This window comes from Sciurus carolinensis, chromosome 4 (genome assembly GCF_902686445.1).
Source record: "Sciurus carolinensis chromosome 4, mSciCar1.2, whole genome shotgun sequence".
NCBI lineage: Eukaryota > Metazoa > Chordata > Mammalia > Rodentia > Sciuridae > Sciurus > Sciurus carolinensis.
The window spans coordinates 9340136-9356845 of NC_062216.1; the positions used below are offsets into that span (position 1 = coordinate 9340136).

At 54.1% G+C, this 16710-nt stretch overlaps 2 protein-coding genes across 2 annotated transcripts in view; one reads left to right on the forward strand and one right to left on the reverse strand.

Annotated features, from left to right (window-relative positions):
• Positions 1-4248, forward strand: part of Kif13b (kinesin family member 13B) — a 160449-nt gene extending 156201 nt beyond the window's left edge. The window contains 1 exon segment of the mRNA XM_047548390.1: positions 731-4248. Coding sequence (XP_047404346.1) covers positions 731-996 — 266 coding nt within the window. The 3' untranslated portion in view covers positions 997-4248.
• A 2391-nt stretch (positions 4249-6639) lies between these two features.
• The window catches only part of Hmbox1 (homeobox containing 1), a 167412-nt gene continuing 157341 nt past the window's right edge, over positions 6640-16710 (reverse strand). The window contains exon 10 of the mRNA XM_047548315.1: positions 6640-15884. Within this exon, the coding sequence (XP_047404271.1) occupies positions 15876-15884 (9 nt within the window). The 3' untranslated portion in view covers positions 6640-15875. The remainder of the gene's footprint in view (positions 15885-16710) is intronic.

Below are 16710 nucleotides of genomic sequence, written 5' to 3' on the forward strand. Positions count from 1 at the left end.
CCTCAGCTGCACGGCAGGGCTGGGCCTCACGGGCCAGCCAGGCTGAGCCATCCCCATGAACCAGCTCCAGCACTGGTGAGTGGAAAGGGGGAGGCGGAGCTGGGGAAAGAGACCGGGAGGTGGTTGTCCCCAGAGCAAGCCTGGGGGTCGACTGTGTGGCTTGAGCACAGCTGCTGCAGCCACCAGGCAGAGACGGGTGGGGAGGGGTCCAGACAGACCTGCGGAGCTCTTGCTCCCCTTGGCCAGGTGGGGCAGACCCTGAGGTGTGTTCTGGTTGCCCTCTTGTCCCGTCTGGTCACATCAGGCATGGCCGCTGAGCTACCACACAGCTGTTTGCCGGTTTCCACTCAGTAGACTCAGGGCAAAGTCCTTCCTGGCACCACCTGCCACTTCTGCTTCATCACTCAGGTGCAGTTACTTGTGTGCCCTGGAGGGGCCAGCTCTGCTATAGTGGGTGTCTACACCTGGGCCTCACCGTGTCCTCCGCAGGGCCTGTCACCTGAGGCCACAGGGCTGGGGTTGCCTGTCCCTGGTGACCATTGCTTGCTGCCCCAGGTGGCAGTCACCCCATGCCCTGGTTCCTGCTAGATCAAGTGGTGCCTGGAAACTGCCTGAGCAGGACCCGAGTGTGTAGTACCAGGTAGAGGCAGTCTTGGGGACGTAGGGAGGTGATGGGTGTCAGCAGCACGGGGCGCCTCTCCATGATGCCACCTTCTCCTTTTCCCTGCAGGAAAGAATGACGGCTCCATTGGTGGGAAGCAGTACTTCAAGTGCAACCCCGGCTACGGGCTGCTAGTGAGGCCCGGCCGGGTGCGCAGGGCCGCAGGTGCTGGGCGGAGGCGCAGCACAGGGCTCCGGCCACAGGGCGCCTCTGAGACCCGCCGGAGTGCCACCCTCTCGGGCTCTGCCAGCAATTTGGCCTCACTGACAGCTGCTCTGGCCAAGTCCGACAGGAGCCCCAAGAACCCTGAGAACCGGAAGTCCTGGGCCAGCTGAGCCGTGGCTGCCCCAGGCAGATGCCACAGGGAGCTGGGTCCTGGCATCCTCCCTGGTGCCTGGGGACCCCTCCCCTGAAGCAGGCTGATGAACGCTCTTTGCACGATGCAGGGCTGGTGACTGCCCAGTTCCCTGTCCTCCTTGGGACCCTGGAAGCTTGATTTCTTCCTCTACTCGGTAACCGAGGAGACCCCTCAGCTGTGCCTCCTCAGGTGGTGGATGGGAAGTTCTGGGGGCCCAGGGGGGTTGTGGAACAGTGGGCGGAGGCCCGGAGTGGCTCCTCCTCGGCCAGGCCTTCCCCATCTGCCCGTCGGGGTCCCAGCAGGGTCTGTGTGCCTCTCTTCCCATCTCTTCTGGTGACCCCATTAAATGTCTTAATTTAAAGAGACCCTGCCCAGTGCCTGCAGGGCTTCTGCCTCTGCCTGGGGGCCGGCGCCCACCCCCCAGCCTTCGTGGGCCTGACTCTCTCCGTGTCCCTGGCTCTCCCCGTGTCCCTGCCCCTCACCACGTGACAAGCTCCCTTCAGTGCTCCTGGCGGGTGGTGGGCAGAGGGTCTCCTGCAGGTGTCTGTGGGTGCACTGGCGTCTTTATACCTGGAAGGTCTTTTCTGATTGCCGTTTATTCTCTTAACAGGATGCTTGGAATATATTTATTTATATTTATTTTTAAAATCTGAAATCATTGCGAGCCTCAATCATCTGCTGGGGTGCAGAGCTGGGGCCTGCCCTGCATGCACTGGCCTCTGGCCCCGTGCACATGCGTTCGCTGCACACACAGTGGCCTTGCTGCAAGAGGAAAGCAGGCACGGGCGAGCAGGGTGCTTCTGCAGGGAGCGCACGCAGAGGCATCTGGGAAGGCCTCAGACCATTTTAACCTTCTGGCGGTTCCTCCACCTGGCTGGCAGGTGGCCTGTGCAGGGAGAGTGACCTTGGGCACAGTCATGTGGCAGGCCCAGCCCCCCCGCAGTGCTTGTCCCGCCCCCTGCCAATGCTTCTGATCCCGGGGCCTTTGGTGTCAGCTGCTTTGAGTGGGGTCAGCATGTGTGTGCAGGGCTGGGCCAGGCCTGGTCAAGGGTGGGCAGAGGACACCCCAGATCCTCTCGTGCCCACAGCCCCAACTTGCCTGCTGACCCCAGCTCAGGACAGATTCTGCACTTGGTTCTTACGATTAAGCTCTTGAAAACACCATCAGGAAGTTTCTGATGAGGAACCTGGTTCTCGAGGTGTGAATTCCCTTACGAGAAGTAGGGTTAGACCCTGCCTCTGGATGCCTACCTGTCCCCCTGCAGCCTCTGGCCGGCATGGCCAGCACCTGGCACCAGAGGATGGCCAGTGACAGCATAAGGACAGGACATTCTGGCAGGGCTCAGCATCCAGCCTGGGAACATCTTCATGATCTTCCCATTAGCAGCAGGTACCATGAGGGGTCAGGGCTGGCCCAGGCCCTGCTGAGGGACCCTGGCTCCGTCCCGTTCTGGGACAGCGTGACTGTTGGAGGGGGCTCCATCTGGAGGCAGGCACTGGTCGGCAGCCCTCCTGTCCTCAGCTGGCATTTGGGGACACCTGTGGGCTGTGGGTTCTGCTGGGCAGGTTTGTTTTCCCTCCTGCCCAGCACCGTTCTTCTGGAGTCTGGTTGGGTGGGAGCCAGCGTTCCCGGTGTGGCTGCTGGGCAGGGACCAGCGTGTCATTTCTCAGAAGGGGGCAAGGCCTCCCAGCACCTCCCCAGAGGGCGCAGGAGCCCGCAGTCATTGGGATGGTGTGGGACCCCATGCTGTTGATCACTCTGGGCTATTGGAGGTGGAATAGGACAAAAAGGGATTGTCGACTTGAACAGCTTGTGGGCCAGAGCGCAGGAGCAGTGGGAGCCTGGATTTGCGTGGCTCAGGCCCGTTGTCCTTGTCCTGAGGGCCCTGGGACACCTTCTCTCGTCCAGGCCACCCTTCTTCCCAGCTCCCAGGGCCACCATTTCCTTGGGTCTTGGGGGTACCCCGACCTGGTGCCAAGAGCCCCCGAGCCCAGGGTGCTGACTGAAACCTCGCTTGCAGCACAGGCCTGTGAAGTGTAGAAATGTCCTCATCTCTCACGGAAAGAGCTCTGCCGCTCTCGTCTTCACTGGCGTTTTCTTCCGGAGGTGCGTGGGGTCTGTGCTGGCAGCGTGTGAGGAGTTTGTCCTGTTGGTGTTCTTGGGTAGCTGTGTCTGCAGCTGGGGGGACGGCTGGGCCTGTCTGTTGCCCCTGCAAGGACAGCACAGCTGAAGGGGAGGCTGGCAGACAGAGCCCCGCTGGCCTTGCATGCCTGCTTGCCCCTTGGTGCTTCTTGCACCCAACCTGTGAGTCCCCCTGGCGCGAGGGAGCACTGAACTGCTGCCCCCTGCTGGACACTCTCAGTGGTCCTGCTGCCCTTGGCTCCCTGGGCAGCCTTCCTCCCTGCTGGGCAGCAGAGGCGCTGGGGTCAGACCCACTCTTGTTTGGCTTTCTTTCCTCTTGCTCTTTGACACAGATTAACACTAACTTGTGGCTGGAGGAACAGGTGTGCATTAGAGATGGTCACCAAAGTGCTGGCAGTGCAGGGACAGGGAGGGTGTGTAACCGGGTTCCCAGGAGCCCAGGCCTGGGCAGGGTTGGGTGGGGCTGTTTCTGGTCCTGTCTGCTCAGTGACAGTGGAGCCATGAACGTGGCCACAGAGAAGCTGGAGAGGCCTGGAGCTGTCTGCCTTCTCTCCTGGCAGGAATGCTGCCTGCCTGTGAAACAGGAGGCTCTGCGTTCGCGTTTCCCTTGCTTGGGCGTCCTGTCTGCCGAGGTGTAGCGTGTGGATGGTGTTTTGATGCTTCTGGTGCCATCAGCCCCAGGCCACCTCAGACAGGAGGCACTGAGGTGGCGGGGCCATCTGTAGTGCCTTTCCCTGGGGTGCCACCCCAAGGTGGCTGTACCCAAAGCGTCTTTCTCTCTGAGAGGCCCTGGTGTCCTCCTGGTGAGCTGCACACGCTGGTGGTGTTGGGAGTCGGAGAACAGCTTCTCTGTGTAGATTTTGTAAATATCTTGAGTTCACACACAGAGAAGTGATTTGATTTGGGGATTATAGTGATTTGGCACACATTAAGTGGAAGTTAAAAAAATCCAAAGACTCTAATGAATTGTAAAGATTTTAACGATTCCTATTGTGTGTGAACTAAACTACTGTAATTTTGTACCATATATGCCTTCCCATCAAATGACCAGCAGCTTCTGAATAAAGCCGGATGATTTCTTGCCTACATCTGGAGTTGGCCTTGTTGCTTCTTCCTTCTCCTACACAGGTGTTCAGACTCATTGCAGACTGTGCCCATTGTGGCCCTATCCTCACTGACGGTGGTGGGCTTCTTAAGATGGACTCTGGAAGGCAACGTCCAGGAACAGTGGTAGGCCTGGGGCGCACATCTCCACAGCTGTGGGCTGCTTGGGGCCGAGCTGTTCAGGACCGGACTGCAGAACCCAGGGAGGCCCCACCGGCACCCTGGCCAGTCTCCTGACCCTCACTTAGATCACCCAGGAACCAACAGAAGCTTTCGAGCACCTAAAACCAAAGTAAGAGGAGCTTTTGGGTTTGCCACAGAAGAGATGGCATGAGAGAGACTGTCCTCAGCTTAGGCAGGGCTCCACTGTCCACTTGACTAAGGAGCAGAGGACTTCTTTCTACTGCTGTAGAGGTAGGTAGACTCTGGAAGTTTCTGCATTGAGGTGTTCTGGGAGGGAGGATGTTGGCTGAGGCTGGCTGACAGGGCCTGGTTCAAGGCCAGGTAGGCTGTGGGACCTGAGAGTTTCTTTGGGCCCCACTTGCCAGTGAGGCCAGCCTCCTACAGCCATCTGCCCAGCTGTGTGCCCAGCATAGGTCTGGAGCACACTGAGGATGGCAGATTGGCCTCTGAGCTGGGCGAGGTGACCAGGCCCCTCTGCTCTGCCTGTGGAGTCCCATGCACAGCACAGGACCGCAGCCCAGGTGCAGGTTTTCCTCTCTGGCCGCTGCATCACTTGGCCCTCCCCTCATGGCTGACAGCCACGGCCCTCCTTGCCAATGGAGGGCTATGGCCATCAGCCAGAACACATCTGAATGGGACTTGTTTGTATTCATAAGTGCAGATGAGTCTTCTCAAGAGATAAGCACTGCCAACTAGGGACAGAAATGTGGCAGCCAGAAGCAGCCCTGCTCGGAAAGAGGAATCCGAATGGAATTGATCTAGGTCTGAGGATAAATCTTGGTTTTCAAGCTGCTGCTTTCTTGCAACTCAATGAGATGTCTTTTGTTTGCATCAGGCTCTGGGGTTTTTATAATTGCTCAGACCCCTGAGATGGGTGCCCAGTGGATGTCACATCTAGTTCATTTGTTCACTCATTGAATCACTCAGAACACTGGTACCTGTCCTGAGCCCAGCCTCCTGGAGCAGATCCAGTGGTCCAGTGGAAACAAGCCATCCTGATGGGCCTCATGGTAGGTGGCCCTGTAGCCCCAGTGGGGTGAGGAAGGCACACACCTGGGACATGCATCGAGGGGATTTGAAGGGCAGCTGGGGAGACACCAAGATGCAGGGCACACGTGGAGGACAGGCAAGTAGGCAGGCTGGGGACTGGCGACTCAAGGCTTCAGCTTAAGTAGAAATAGCAGCTGAGGCCAAATCACAGAAGCATGTAGTGGGGATGGTCCTGCTTGGGCCTCTGCCCACATCTCCTGTCCTGCCCTGCCTGCCTCCCCTTGGCAACTTCAAGGTTTGGGGCAGCTTTAAAACTTTGTGGTCTTTTCTAATTATTCACACTGAGAAGGAAAAAAGAGCCCTTTTCCTCTTAGGCTTCCTTGGAGGAGAGCAAAGTCCGGGGTCCTGAGTGCGCCTCCTGAGTGCATGACAGGGCAGGTCAGCATGTGGCACAGGTGTCTGCCCCGGAACTGGATGCCTTGAAGGAAAATCAAGACAAAGTGTCAGCTTTTGTTGTTTCTCCTGTTCAAGGTGAAGCCCCAGGAGAGAGGCGCTTTAAGAAAATGAGGCCCACGCTGTGCACTAGAATGGGACATGGCCAGTGAAGACAGATTACACTGCCGGGCACCATAAAGGCTATTCCTAGTGCACAGACACTGTGAGAAGCCTCGGCCTACAAAGCCAGGAGTCCCAGGACAGTACCAGCAGGCATGGCTGAGCAGCTGCCTCCCTCCTTGGGGAAGGTGGTTTGGGGCCAGGAAGCTCCCAAAAGACCACACCGGGCCAATGCCCGGGAGCACAGGTCAGAGGGTCCGGAAGTGGGTGGCAGGGGCTTTCTGAGGCTCAGCGTCCTCTCTGGGCTGGGCAGCGCCTGGTACTGAGCTTCTCCACAGGTCTCTGGGCTCCCCGATCCCTTTAAGAAAAGCACAAAGGGACTGGTGCTCAGAATAGGAGCCTTGAACCCCTTCGGCAGTGCTGGGCACTTACCAAATGAACGTGTTCTCCTCTTTTTTTTTTTTTTTTTTTTTGCGGTACTGGGGATCGAACTCAGAGCCTTGCGCTTGCAAGGCAAGTGCTCTACCAGCTGAGCTATCTCCCCAGCCCTGAACGTGTTCTGATGGGGAAAAAAATATCCCAGCCAGCCTTTGTTCAGTTATACATTTTATTCTCTAATAGGTACAATACTAAAATAAACACAAATTAAAAAAAAGTTTTATTAAAACAAAACTGTACAAAAAAGCAGTATACTACATTTTAATTACAGAACAGTCTACTGTCCAAAAGGCACTAATCCAGAATAGGAGATACAAGGAAACAGGACTCATTGGAACTATTTTAATCAATACAACAGAGCACTTGTTTCTTTGACCATTTACATCCAGAAACAAGGGCTGCTTGCTACAGTCGTCACACACTGTCGTGAACCGAGTCCTACAGGAGAAGCTGCAGCATCGCTCTCCCTAGGGACACTTCCCAGCAAGGGACTGGGGGGCTGCGGTGGGCGGGCAGCAGTGGGCACCGGAGCGCGACTTTCCGCCTGACCTTTGGTGGGTGGGCTCTGGTCTTTACTGGTGGCCACCTGAACCCCCTCTTGTGTTTAGCACCGGCAAAGTGGGCTTTGCCCCAGGGCGTGGGCTGGAGGTCTGGTGCAGAAGCCTGGGCAGCTCCACGGGGGAGGTATGTGGAAACCTGGCCCGAAAGAGGCAGCGACTACTCTGGAGGGGAGCTGGGCACCCAGCCGGGTGGGGCCACTGCTGCTTCCTGGGCAAACCGATGGCCCGGAAACTAGAGGTCCTGTCCCCACGTCCCAGGTCTCCTGCGTGGCCCCTGTGGACCCAGTACAGAGTCCGTATTAGAGGGATCTGACGTTCTGCTGGGAAGTTGGTTTCTAGAAGCGGGATTTGCTTCCCAGAGGCAAGTCAGAATGCCATGCCTGGTCTGTGGTGCCCGGGCCTTCCCCTCCCTCCATGCCACCAAAGGCCGCGGGCGGCTCCGGGTTCCCTCGGGGCTTCCAGAGCCACTCCCTTTTGGGTGGCCATGGCAGCTCCTAAGTCCCAGACTTCATTCTCCCGTGGACTCTGGCCCTAAGGAAGAGATGCTGCAGCTTTCCAAACAGTGTCAACACAGAAGACAAGGACAGGCATCTGATGTTAACAAAAATAAGTAACAAAGAAACGGGATTAAACCAAATCTCTTCTCACAGCATCCTATTCTACATCCTCCTTCTGCTTAGCAGAAAATTGTACGTACACAAAAATACAAATACACAATTTTGTAGAACAGTCTGATTTTAATATATTTATATATATTTATATTTATACGAGTGGCAGGTTAGTTCAGTATATAGAGCTTTTTGCACTTTTGGCTCATATGCAACAAGGCTTATAAATTCAGCTTTAGCTTTCATTCAGGTTTTATAGCTTTTGAACAATTGTTTTCACATTTAAAGCAGCATCCAATTTGCACTAGGAGTTGTGATTATAGGAGACACGGGGTCGGGGGTCTGGAGGGCGGGCGGGCGGGCGGGCAGGGAGACATACATTCCAGTGTGTGGCGCGTGAGGAGGAGTCATGTGGACAGAGCTTACCATGGTGACCCTTGAGGTAGACTGAACACCGTACAGCAGACTCAGACACAGGTGTGACTTGCCCTCAGGGACACATGGTGCACAAGATGGGGACAGACAGGGGACGAAAGGGAAACACAAAGACTAAGACACACCACGGCCAAGGCAGGAGGGGCGTGCTGCCCCCCCTCGTGGCAGGATCCCACACGGCCCATCTGGCCCCCAACTGGTGGCTGCGGAATGCTCTGGGGAATCCTCTGGCCTGTGGCATCTCATCAGGCCATTAGGCATCACTTGCTGGCCCTCTTATGTGACCTGCCATGCCAGTTAGTGCCTGGCCCACGACCAGCGTCAAACAAGCGCATGTTGTGCGACGCACACCTCGTTCCTCAGCCTCTGCTCTTGCTGGCGTGTTCAGTGCAGGGAAGGGGAGGGAGGCCGGGCCCCACCTCTCCTCATGCCCCACCTGCACATCTCTGCTCAGTTACACCGCCACTGCCACCGCTAGGCAGGGCCTTGGAGGACGATGCTGCTGCCCTGGGACTGTGTGGCTTCACCCTGCAGACAAGCCTGGTCTGCACCACAGCGGGGTAGTGCTCTGGTGTGACGCCCACCCCTGCCACCTGCCCTGCCCTTCCTGGCAGAACCCCACCAGCACAGTCGCCCACACGCCACGTGTGAATGTGCAGTGCTCGGGTTGTTACACGGCCTGAACGAAAATGCTGGGTTATTAATGAAAATAAAGTGCCTGAGTATGGATTGTTCCATTTTGCAAAACCTTTCCATGCGCCCACAGATCTGTGTGCTGCTTAGCAATGGGATCTGAACAGAGCACGGTCACACACACCTGTCCTACACTCACCCGGAATAAAGGCCCCGTAGCTAGGTCACACATCACTCTAAAGAAGCAAACAACCTCACACTCGCTTGCAAAGCTGCACGCTGGATCTTGCTCTACGCCCTACTGCGGCCTTGGTGAGCAGGCACCCTGCTCCCTGCCATCCAGCAGAGGGTGAAGCCCCAGGCTCGGGTTGGGCTTGCGTCCCTCTGCCTTCTTGGTCTGGGCGCATCCTCCAACTGCTGCCAGACAGATTCCACTCTGAGGCAGTCCTGCTCTCCAGTCCCTGTCACTCAGGAGCCACTGAGATGGCTAAGCAGACTCCTCAAGGTCCTCTATGAACCGAGACCATAAGCACACCAATGAAAGAAGCACAGGGGACAGTGACAAAGTCAGTCTGCCGGACAGGAAGAGCTCTCCTCCCTGCTTACCCTTGGGGTGGTTCTGCCTGCAGAACAGCAGGGACAGTAGGGAGGGGCAGCCAGCCCATGCCACTCGAGGGCCAGGTGCAGGGTGGAAAGGACAGGGCACAGGCTGACTCTGGCAGGTTCCAGAGGTAACTTGCTTAGGCACTTAAACATAAATAAGAATCTGTCCTGGAAAGGTAACTGCACACCCAGCATGCTCCTGGCTATGGGAAGGCGAGCCCGTGGGAAATCAGAAGGCAGCGGGCTCTTCCAGGGCCGGCCACCGCCACAATCTTGGCACCTTCTGGCAGAGCGCATCCTACCTTGCAGCCAGGAGGTGTGAAGAAGTCAGGGACGTATGCAGGGCTCAGGGGCTGGCAGAGCCTCTCCAGGTCCCCACTCCACAGCCACCAAGGCAGCAGGCTGACCCACAGGTGCCCAGACGTGCTACACAGGGCCAACAGGAACTACCAGGAAAGGACGAAGCTCCTCGTGGCTTCTGCTCAAACCAAAGGACAGGAAGGAGAGGCCTCACCAGAGCTTCCAGGGTGTGGAAAGCAAACCACGTTCACCCTGGTGCTTTGGCTTGGCCTTCCCGGTGGCCTGCACTGCCCCTGGCTCTGGCCCCAACACAGAACGGTCAGTGTGGCATCCGTGAGAGGCGGAGGTTTACATGAGGCAGCACTGATGTTGCTCTGTTTCCAGTTTAATAGCTTCAGGGAATGATGAAGTAGAAAAGTGACACTCAAATTTATGCTGAGCTCTTAGTTCCAATAAAGCAAAAATGGGAGAGGTTTCTGTGCTCCAAGCCGCAAACAAGACCAGTCAGACTCCAGCTGGAAGTGCTGGGATGCTGGCAAGTCCTAGAGGAAGGAATACGTCTCCAAACACAAGCCCGAGACTCGTCTCTGCCATGGACTCCGTTGTGGCCCCCATCCTGAACTTCCATGACACCCAACAACCACCAGAGAAGCAAAATCTGGATCAGTACAAAAATAAAAGGCACACATACCCTTTCCCTCCACATTAGGGTGTTTCTGGGGGGTGAGGGCTGGGTAACAGACACCCTAGCCAGCTAACTCACAGGCAGCCCCGACCGGCAGATCTGGGGGGCTGCACAGGGATCACCCACAGCTGTGGTCTTGCTCCTGCTTTCTCTCTCTTGGGCTTCAAGGATGCCTACGATGTGACACAGGTCAGAAGAGAGACAGTGACATGACCATAGCCTGGGGAACCTGTCAAGAGTGATAGGGAGAAGCTGGAAAGGGAGGGGACAGAATTTGAGTTAGCTGAATTTTCAGGTCTGCCTGGAGCCTCTGTCTCTTCAGTGTTCCCAACTGGTCACTGAGCCCCGATGTGAACTCTGGCAGGTCACCCAGCTACCCCAAGGCAGCTCAATCTTTCCTGGATTCTGGACACCAGAGTTCTCTGCTGGTCCTAAATCTGGGTTCATCTCCACGCAGCTGCTACTTAAGGGCCAGTTAAGGCTTATGAGGAGCCAGGAAGGGCGCAAGGCAGGGCAGAGACCAAACACCAGAGCCCAGCGTCCACACACCGCCACCTCCAGTCAGGACTACGGGGAGAGGATGGCAGGATGAGGGGTGGGCGGAGCAAACCCACGTTGCTCACGACAGGAACCAAAGAAGATGCTGAGAGCGCTGAGCGGAGGGCAGCACTGGGTGTGCCCTGCCCTCTGCCTCCATTGCTGAGCACGGGCAAGCACTGTGGCCAGGTGCTCGGCACCCACTCACATGCGCTCTGCACGCCCCGAGCTGCGGAGCCTCGCCTCGTTCCCTGACCCAGGAGGCAGCCTCGGGAGGGCTGTGGAGAAAGGCTGGGTTGTGGGGTCCCCTCCACGTCAGAGGGATTTCAGCTCACAGAGAAGGTGGCCCAGTGGGGTTCCACGAGAACGGGAGCAGGCTGGGAGTCGTGACTTCAGGGAGCAGCAGTGAGGGTCCACCTCCGCTCTGCCCCTACTGAGACGGCGCATGCGCTGGAGACCCGCCTGGCTGGCGGCAGCTCAGGTGCTGTTGCCCAGGGGAGGCTGTGGGCCTCCCTGAGGACCACAGTGGCAGCGTGGACGCCTGGTCCAGAGCCAGGACACGTGCGCGTGTCAGCTGCTACTACGCGCTGAGTGCCGGGGGAGCTGTGCACACCTCTGGCACTGCCATGGTCTCACCCTAGATTCTCACAAGGACGATTGACTTTTGCTGTTTTCTTCCAAAAAGTACAGACTTGGCGAGCACTCGTCTTCGCTGACCTGGTGAGTGGGTTTTCTTGGGGGTGGGTGGGCTGCTGGTGGTTCAGGAATATCTGGTGCAGGGTTGTCTGATCACAGAAGAGCCTCTGGGACCATCTGGGAAGGGCAGTGTCTTTTCAGGGTCACTTCTTTGTAAGCAGCACTTCTGGGACTTGGATCCCTAGCTTGGATCAGCAGCTTCCGTCAGGAGGTCCCTGTGTGCTGGCTGTCTTCGTGCAGCCCTGGGCAGTCCTCAGGAATTCGTCCCAGGGCGGACTCCAGGCTCTAAAGCAGAGGCACTGGTCAGTAGGTGGGAAAACAAGACACGGGATGCTCTGCTCTTCGGGGTTATAAACCCATAACCGATTGTCACAGAGACCGACAGATCCCAAAGAGCGGCCTCAGTGGCTGCAGACGTGCGTGTGTGTGGTGGTGGGGTAAGGTGGCATTTACAAAGTGCTGAATAAAACCTTCCACAGGACCTCCCCTGAACTAGCCCAACTACTATCTATTTCATAGTAGGTATTTTGGGAGGAATGAAAATGGAAGAATCCAAAGGCAAAAAAACCTTCTGAACTCTGTCTGGGGACAGGGGAAGAGGACAGTTCTAAACAGGCAGGCCGCCTCTCAGCATCCTCAGGAAATGGAAGTGTAACTAGCACTTCAGCAAGGCTAGGGTTGCTTCTGAGGTGGAGGGAAAGGTTTGTAGAAGGACGAACAGTAAAAGATGATGGGAAAAAAGCCAGCGCTGAGTTTTCTTCAGGGGCTACTAACCAGTCCTGCAGTGTCCAGCCTTGGGAAGGACGAGGCAAGTGGCCCCAGGCTCCCGCTGTGTGACTCCAGAGCATAGGGGAGGATGCGGTGGTGAGAGGCCCGTGGCACTGCTGGCTGCGGCGTTCCTGCTGACCTGCTCTTGATGGCTCCTGCACCAACTCCGTTCTAGGGAAAGGCCAGCGAGTCTCAGCTCCTGTCCAGTGTGACTGGCCCTTCAGCACAAGAAGAGCAGGGGACAGGTGCAGCGGGGAGAGAGGACACGGCCTCAGAAGTGTGAGGAGACAACTGACGCGGCAGAGTCACGTAAGAAGGCACTTGCCACGGGGAGGCTGGCAACTGCTGAGAGTGATGTGGGAGAGGCTGGGCACATTCACGAGTCCTTCCACACTGTGACTTCAAGATACCACAGGTGCCCATGTTCCACTCACACTGTCTGCTCTGGATTTTAGGATCCAACCAGGAAGACGCTAGTGGACTCTGAAGTTCCGTGTGGTGAACAGTGGATGGTGATGGCAACGGAAATACCAGGAGGCTGTGGCTGTCACTAAGCAGGCCAGCAAGGCATCAGGTGGGACAGCCAGCAAGTGGGCGCAGGGAGCCCCAGGCCTTCCCAGGCTGGCAGCGGGGATTCCAACTGTGGTTTCTGTCCCAGGTGAAGCAGGTTGAAATTGGATGCAAGAAAAGTTTCAACAAACTAGAAGTCAGATGGTGAGCAACAATCAGTAGCTTCCATTTTGGAACTGAAATAACTCCAAACCCTTCTCTTCTACTTTGGGAGACATGAATACTGTGTCATTATTTTGGTTTACTGAGTTGCTGTTCCAAATGTTCTTGGGAGCATTAGTGCTAAAAGGGAACAGGGATGGGAACTCTGCTATTTTCAATCACATAAAGGACAGAAATCCTCTTAATTATGACCATGCCAATCTACATCCTGCTAAAACAGCTAATTACATGTCAGGAGGACACTCAGTCATTCAGAACAATTGCCATTATATTTTTATATATTCATTCTATGCCACCCCCTCAATTACCATGGTTACAATTTGAAAAGATTCAGCAAACCTTCATTTGATCACAGCACACCAATGTGGATCTGTGAGTTAATCATGGCTGTACACAGCCAGTCTTACTGAAAAGAGAGAAAATGAAAATGGAGTCAGGGAGCTGCCCTCTCAGAACTTCCCAAGCACACACCAAGCTGCGAGTGCGCCTGCTGCCCACTGCCCGCTGCCAAGGCCACTGCACCAAGGTTCAGCCTCTAGGCATGAGGACCGCTGCTGAGACTTGCCACAGACGGGGGTGTCAGCAGAGGGCAGTGCAAAGCTTCCTCTGCTGACATGTCCTCCTGCCTGCTGCTAGAGGCTGAGGGGTGTGGGTTGTGTGTGACGAACCCTCAGATTAGATTACAAAAGGCTAGTCAGGTGTCACCCGAATGAAATCAGCTACATTTAGTTCTGCCCAAATGTTAAGAATGAAAAAGTCCTGGGACCTGCAGACTTGCAAAGCCATGCCATCTACATGCCCTCTCCTCTCCTCTCCTCCCCTTACTGACTGTAAAAGAAACTGGTACAGGAAACTGGACTCCTCATATTGTCAACTTTGTTTCTTTCTGTTGTGATTTCTCATCCCCACCAAGAAAGAATCATAAAAGGGACCTAGAAAATTCTCAATTCACAAACTTCCAGCTTTTGAAGGTACCTAGATATGAACAAAGTTGCACTCTAGAGAGGCAAGTCAAACATCAGTCCAGTAGGAGCCAAGGACAGGGTAGAGAAAGGGCACTGACAATGGCCCTTGTGTCACTCGAGTTTGTGTCATTAGGCAGCCGGTGTTGGTGTGCTGTGTCTCAGTAGCCTTTCCTACGGTTAGTTCTCTTGGGGGAAATCTCTCTTGTTAACTGATAGGCATCTTTGAAGCCAAGAGTGGATAATGAAGAAGACCACCTAATAGAAAAAGAAAGGGTCTCTGCTCTGACAGCATGCTACCATGAAATCCTCCGAAATAAGCTGGCCACTCACATTTGCTTCCTGGGAAAACCTTCCACTCCCATTAGGATACACACTATCGTCACACAGGGCAGTGCTGGTATTCCTGGGGTACATAAGCCAGATGCTATGGAAATGAAGAGGCAGTAACAGGGTCTTCAGGGCATGCAGCTAAGTTTGCCAAAAATCAATATGGCTGACAAGTGATCCCCAAATCCTGAGTAAACATCCTTGCTATTTAAAGAGCACACAGAAAAAGGAACACTCTACCCATGAAACACCCACTCTTGCCCTAGACCTCCCACCCCACTCCCACTCCCCCAAAACACCACCAGCAGCTGGTCCATGTGCCTAACTTTCGCTTGGGAAACCTTGACAAATAAATTTGGCTCAGTAAAGCTATAAATGGATTTGGCTGGTCTTGATGCAGCCTCAATGAATACAGTAGTCAAACATCACTAATAATCACAACAAAAGGACAATAATCTACCACCACACTGGCTTAGGATTTCGATCACAGAGGTTAACATGAAATCAACACAAAAGGTAGGAGGGTCAGAACTATTAAATGGGGAGAGCTACTGAGCACAAGATCATCAACCACAAGGAAAATTATTGCCTAAGAATCTGTTGAGACTCATTGGGAAAAAATACTCTGGTTGTTCTTTGAACAAAAGATGAAAGGCAATTTTAAGAGGCAGAGTCATAAGTTAAATGGGAAGACTACTTCTAACCAAATCCTTCTTCAGATCAAAGGGAATAAGGGCTTGAGGTTCACATTTTTAGGATGGGGGGCAATCATTTGTGAAACAGAACTTATTCCCACTGTTGTGGGCAGAGATGATGTGGCTGGCCATCATAGGAGGGATCTGTGTTCAGAGATGGATGCAACCACCCACTTTGCCAGTGGCCAGAAGATTCAAAGTCCTAGCAAAGTCAACTCAAGATGAGGGCACCATGGTAGAACACTTAGAAAAATGGAAGAGGAGGTATGCAGAGACAGAGGAAGTGGCAGATCAACTGATGTACTTGGTGCCTGACAACTGGTATCCTAGAGGCAAGTTTTTAAAACCAAGATTCCCTAAAGACAAAGGCCAAAGAGGGAGAACTGAAACAATAGTCAGTGACTTTTTCATGTGTTATGCCCTTTGAGGTAAAAATATACCCAGACATCTGAACCTAAAACAGGCGTTGTTGAACCATAATCTTTCAGGAACTAGAGGACTGGATTTGTATACTTCAGTGTTACTGATCTTCCTCTCCCAAGTCTTTTTTGAGGTCATTTCAACTTAGTTGGGGTGAAAGGTACTTTAAAGTGGGCTCCCTGCCTGTCTGTCCTAGGTGTCCCTTCCCTGTGAAGGGCCACTTAAAGGACAAAGATTGTGAAGAAACCTGTCTTATGGGGTACTCCTACATCATAAGTTCCGCTGAAAGAAACTGTCTAATTGGCACTGAATGGCACTAGAAGGGTAGGTAGGAGTGTAATTCCTGTGTTCCCTCACCTGCTTTCATCTGGCAGGGTTATCCACAGGCAGAAATCTCTTACAATGGTCCATCTTGAAAGGTCCCCATGTAAGGTGTTTCAAGAAGGGTAGGAAGTTTACCCATCTGAGCAGTCACTCCATTAAAGTATCTAAAAAATAACCAAGGATGAATCACATGAACACCTGCTGGCAAGGTTCCCTCACACACTTGTAAGAGTCTACCTCCATCAGGAAGGAATGGTCCCTGAAAGGGTCCTCTGGGCCTGAAGAAGTGTAGAAGGAGGTGAAAGCAGGGGCAGAGTGACCAAGGAATGTGAGTTTTAAAGAGCCTGGCTCCTTTCCCTTTAGTGATAGAGCACTGTAGGGTTTCTGTTTTAATACTACATCTAAAACCTGCAAAAGCTTAAGGAAAATATTTACTATCCAAAGATACTAGAAATCAAACAGCGGCGGCTCTATTTGCTGTTATAAGAACTAAGGTGGTCTGGACAAGATACAGCTGAACTGAACCAGGAGACAAACAGAAAATGGATGGTATATTTCAATCTTGACCCCAAAGAAATAAATTCTTCCTCTTGGTGAAAAAGCAAAAGTCCTAGATGAGGCGTGGGCTATGGAGCAGGTGGCCCTCCCCAGCCTTCCTCTGCAGCCCAGCACCACAGCGCCTGCCGCTTCTGTTACCAGGATGCCAGACAGGGCCCACCCCGCCTGCCCGCTGCCAGCTCCAGCAAGGTCTCCATGTTCTCTTTGCTTCCTTTAAGGCCTTCAAATAACGAAGCATTCTAGTTCTTTCTATGGCAATCATTGAATTTCTTTAGAAACTGCAGCTGTCTTAGCAGTTTGGGTCTGCTCCTTTAAAAAGGCTAGCAGGAACAAATGACACAAGGAATCCCATCGTAAAGAAGCCATCAATTACAATCATCTCCCTACAATAAATCATGGACGTGGCTTGTCAGAGAATACATTTCTTTCTCT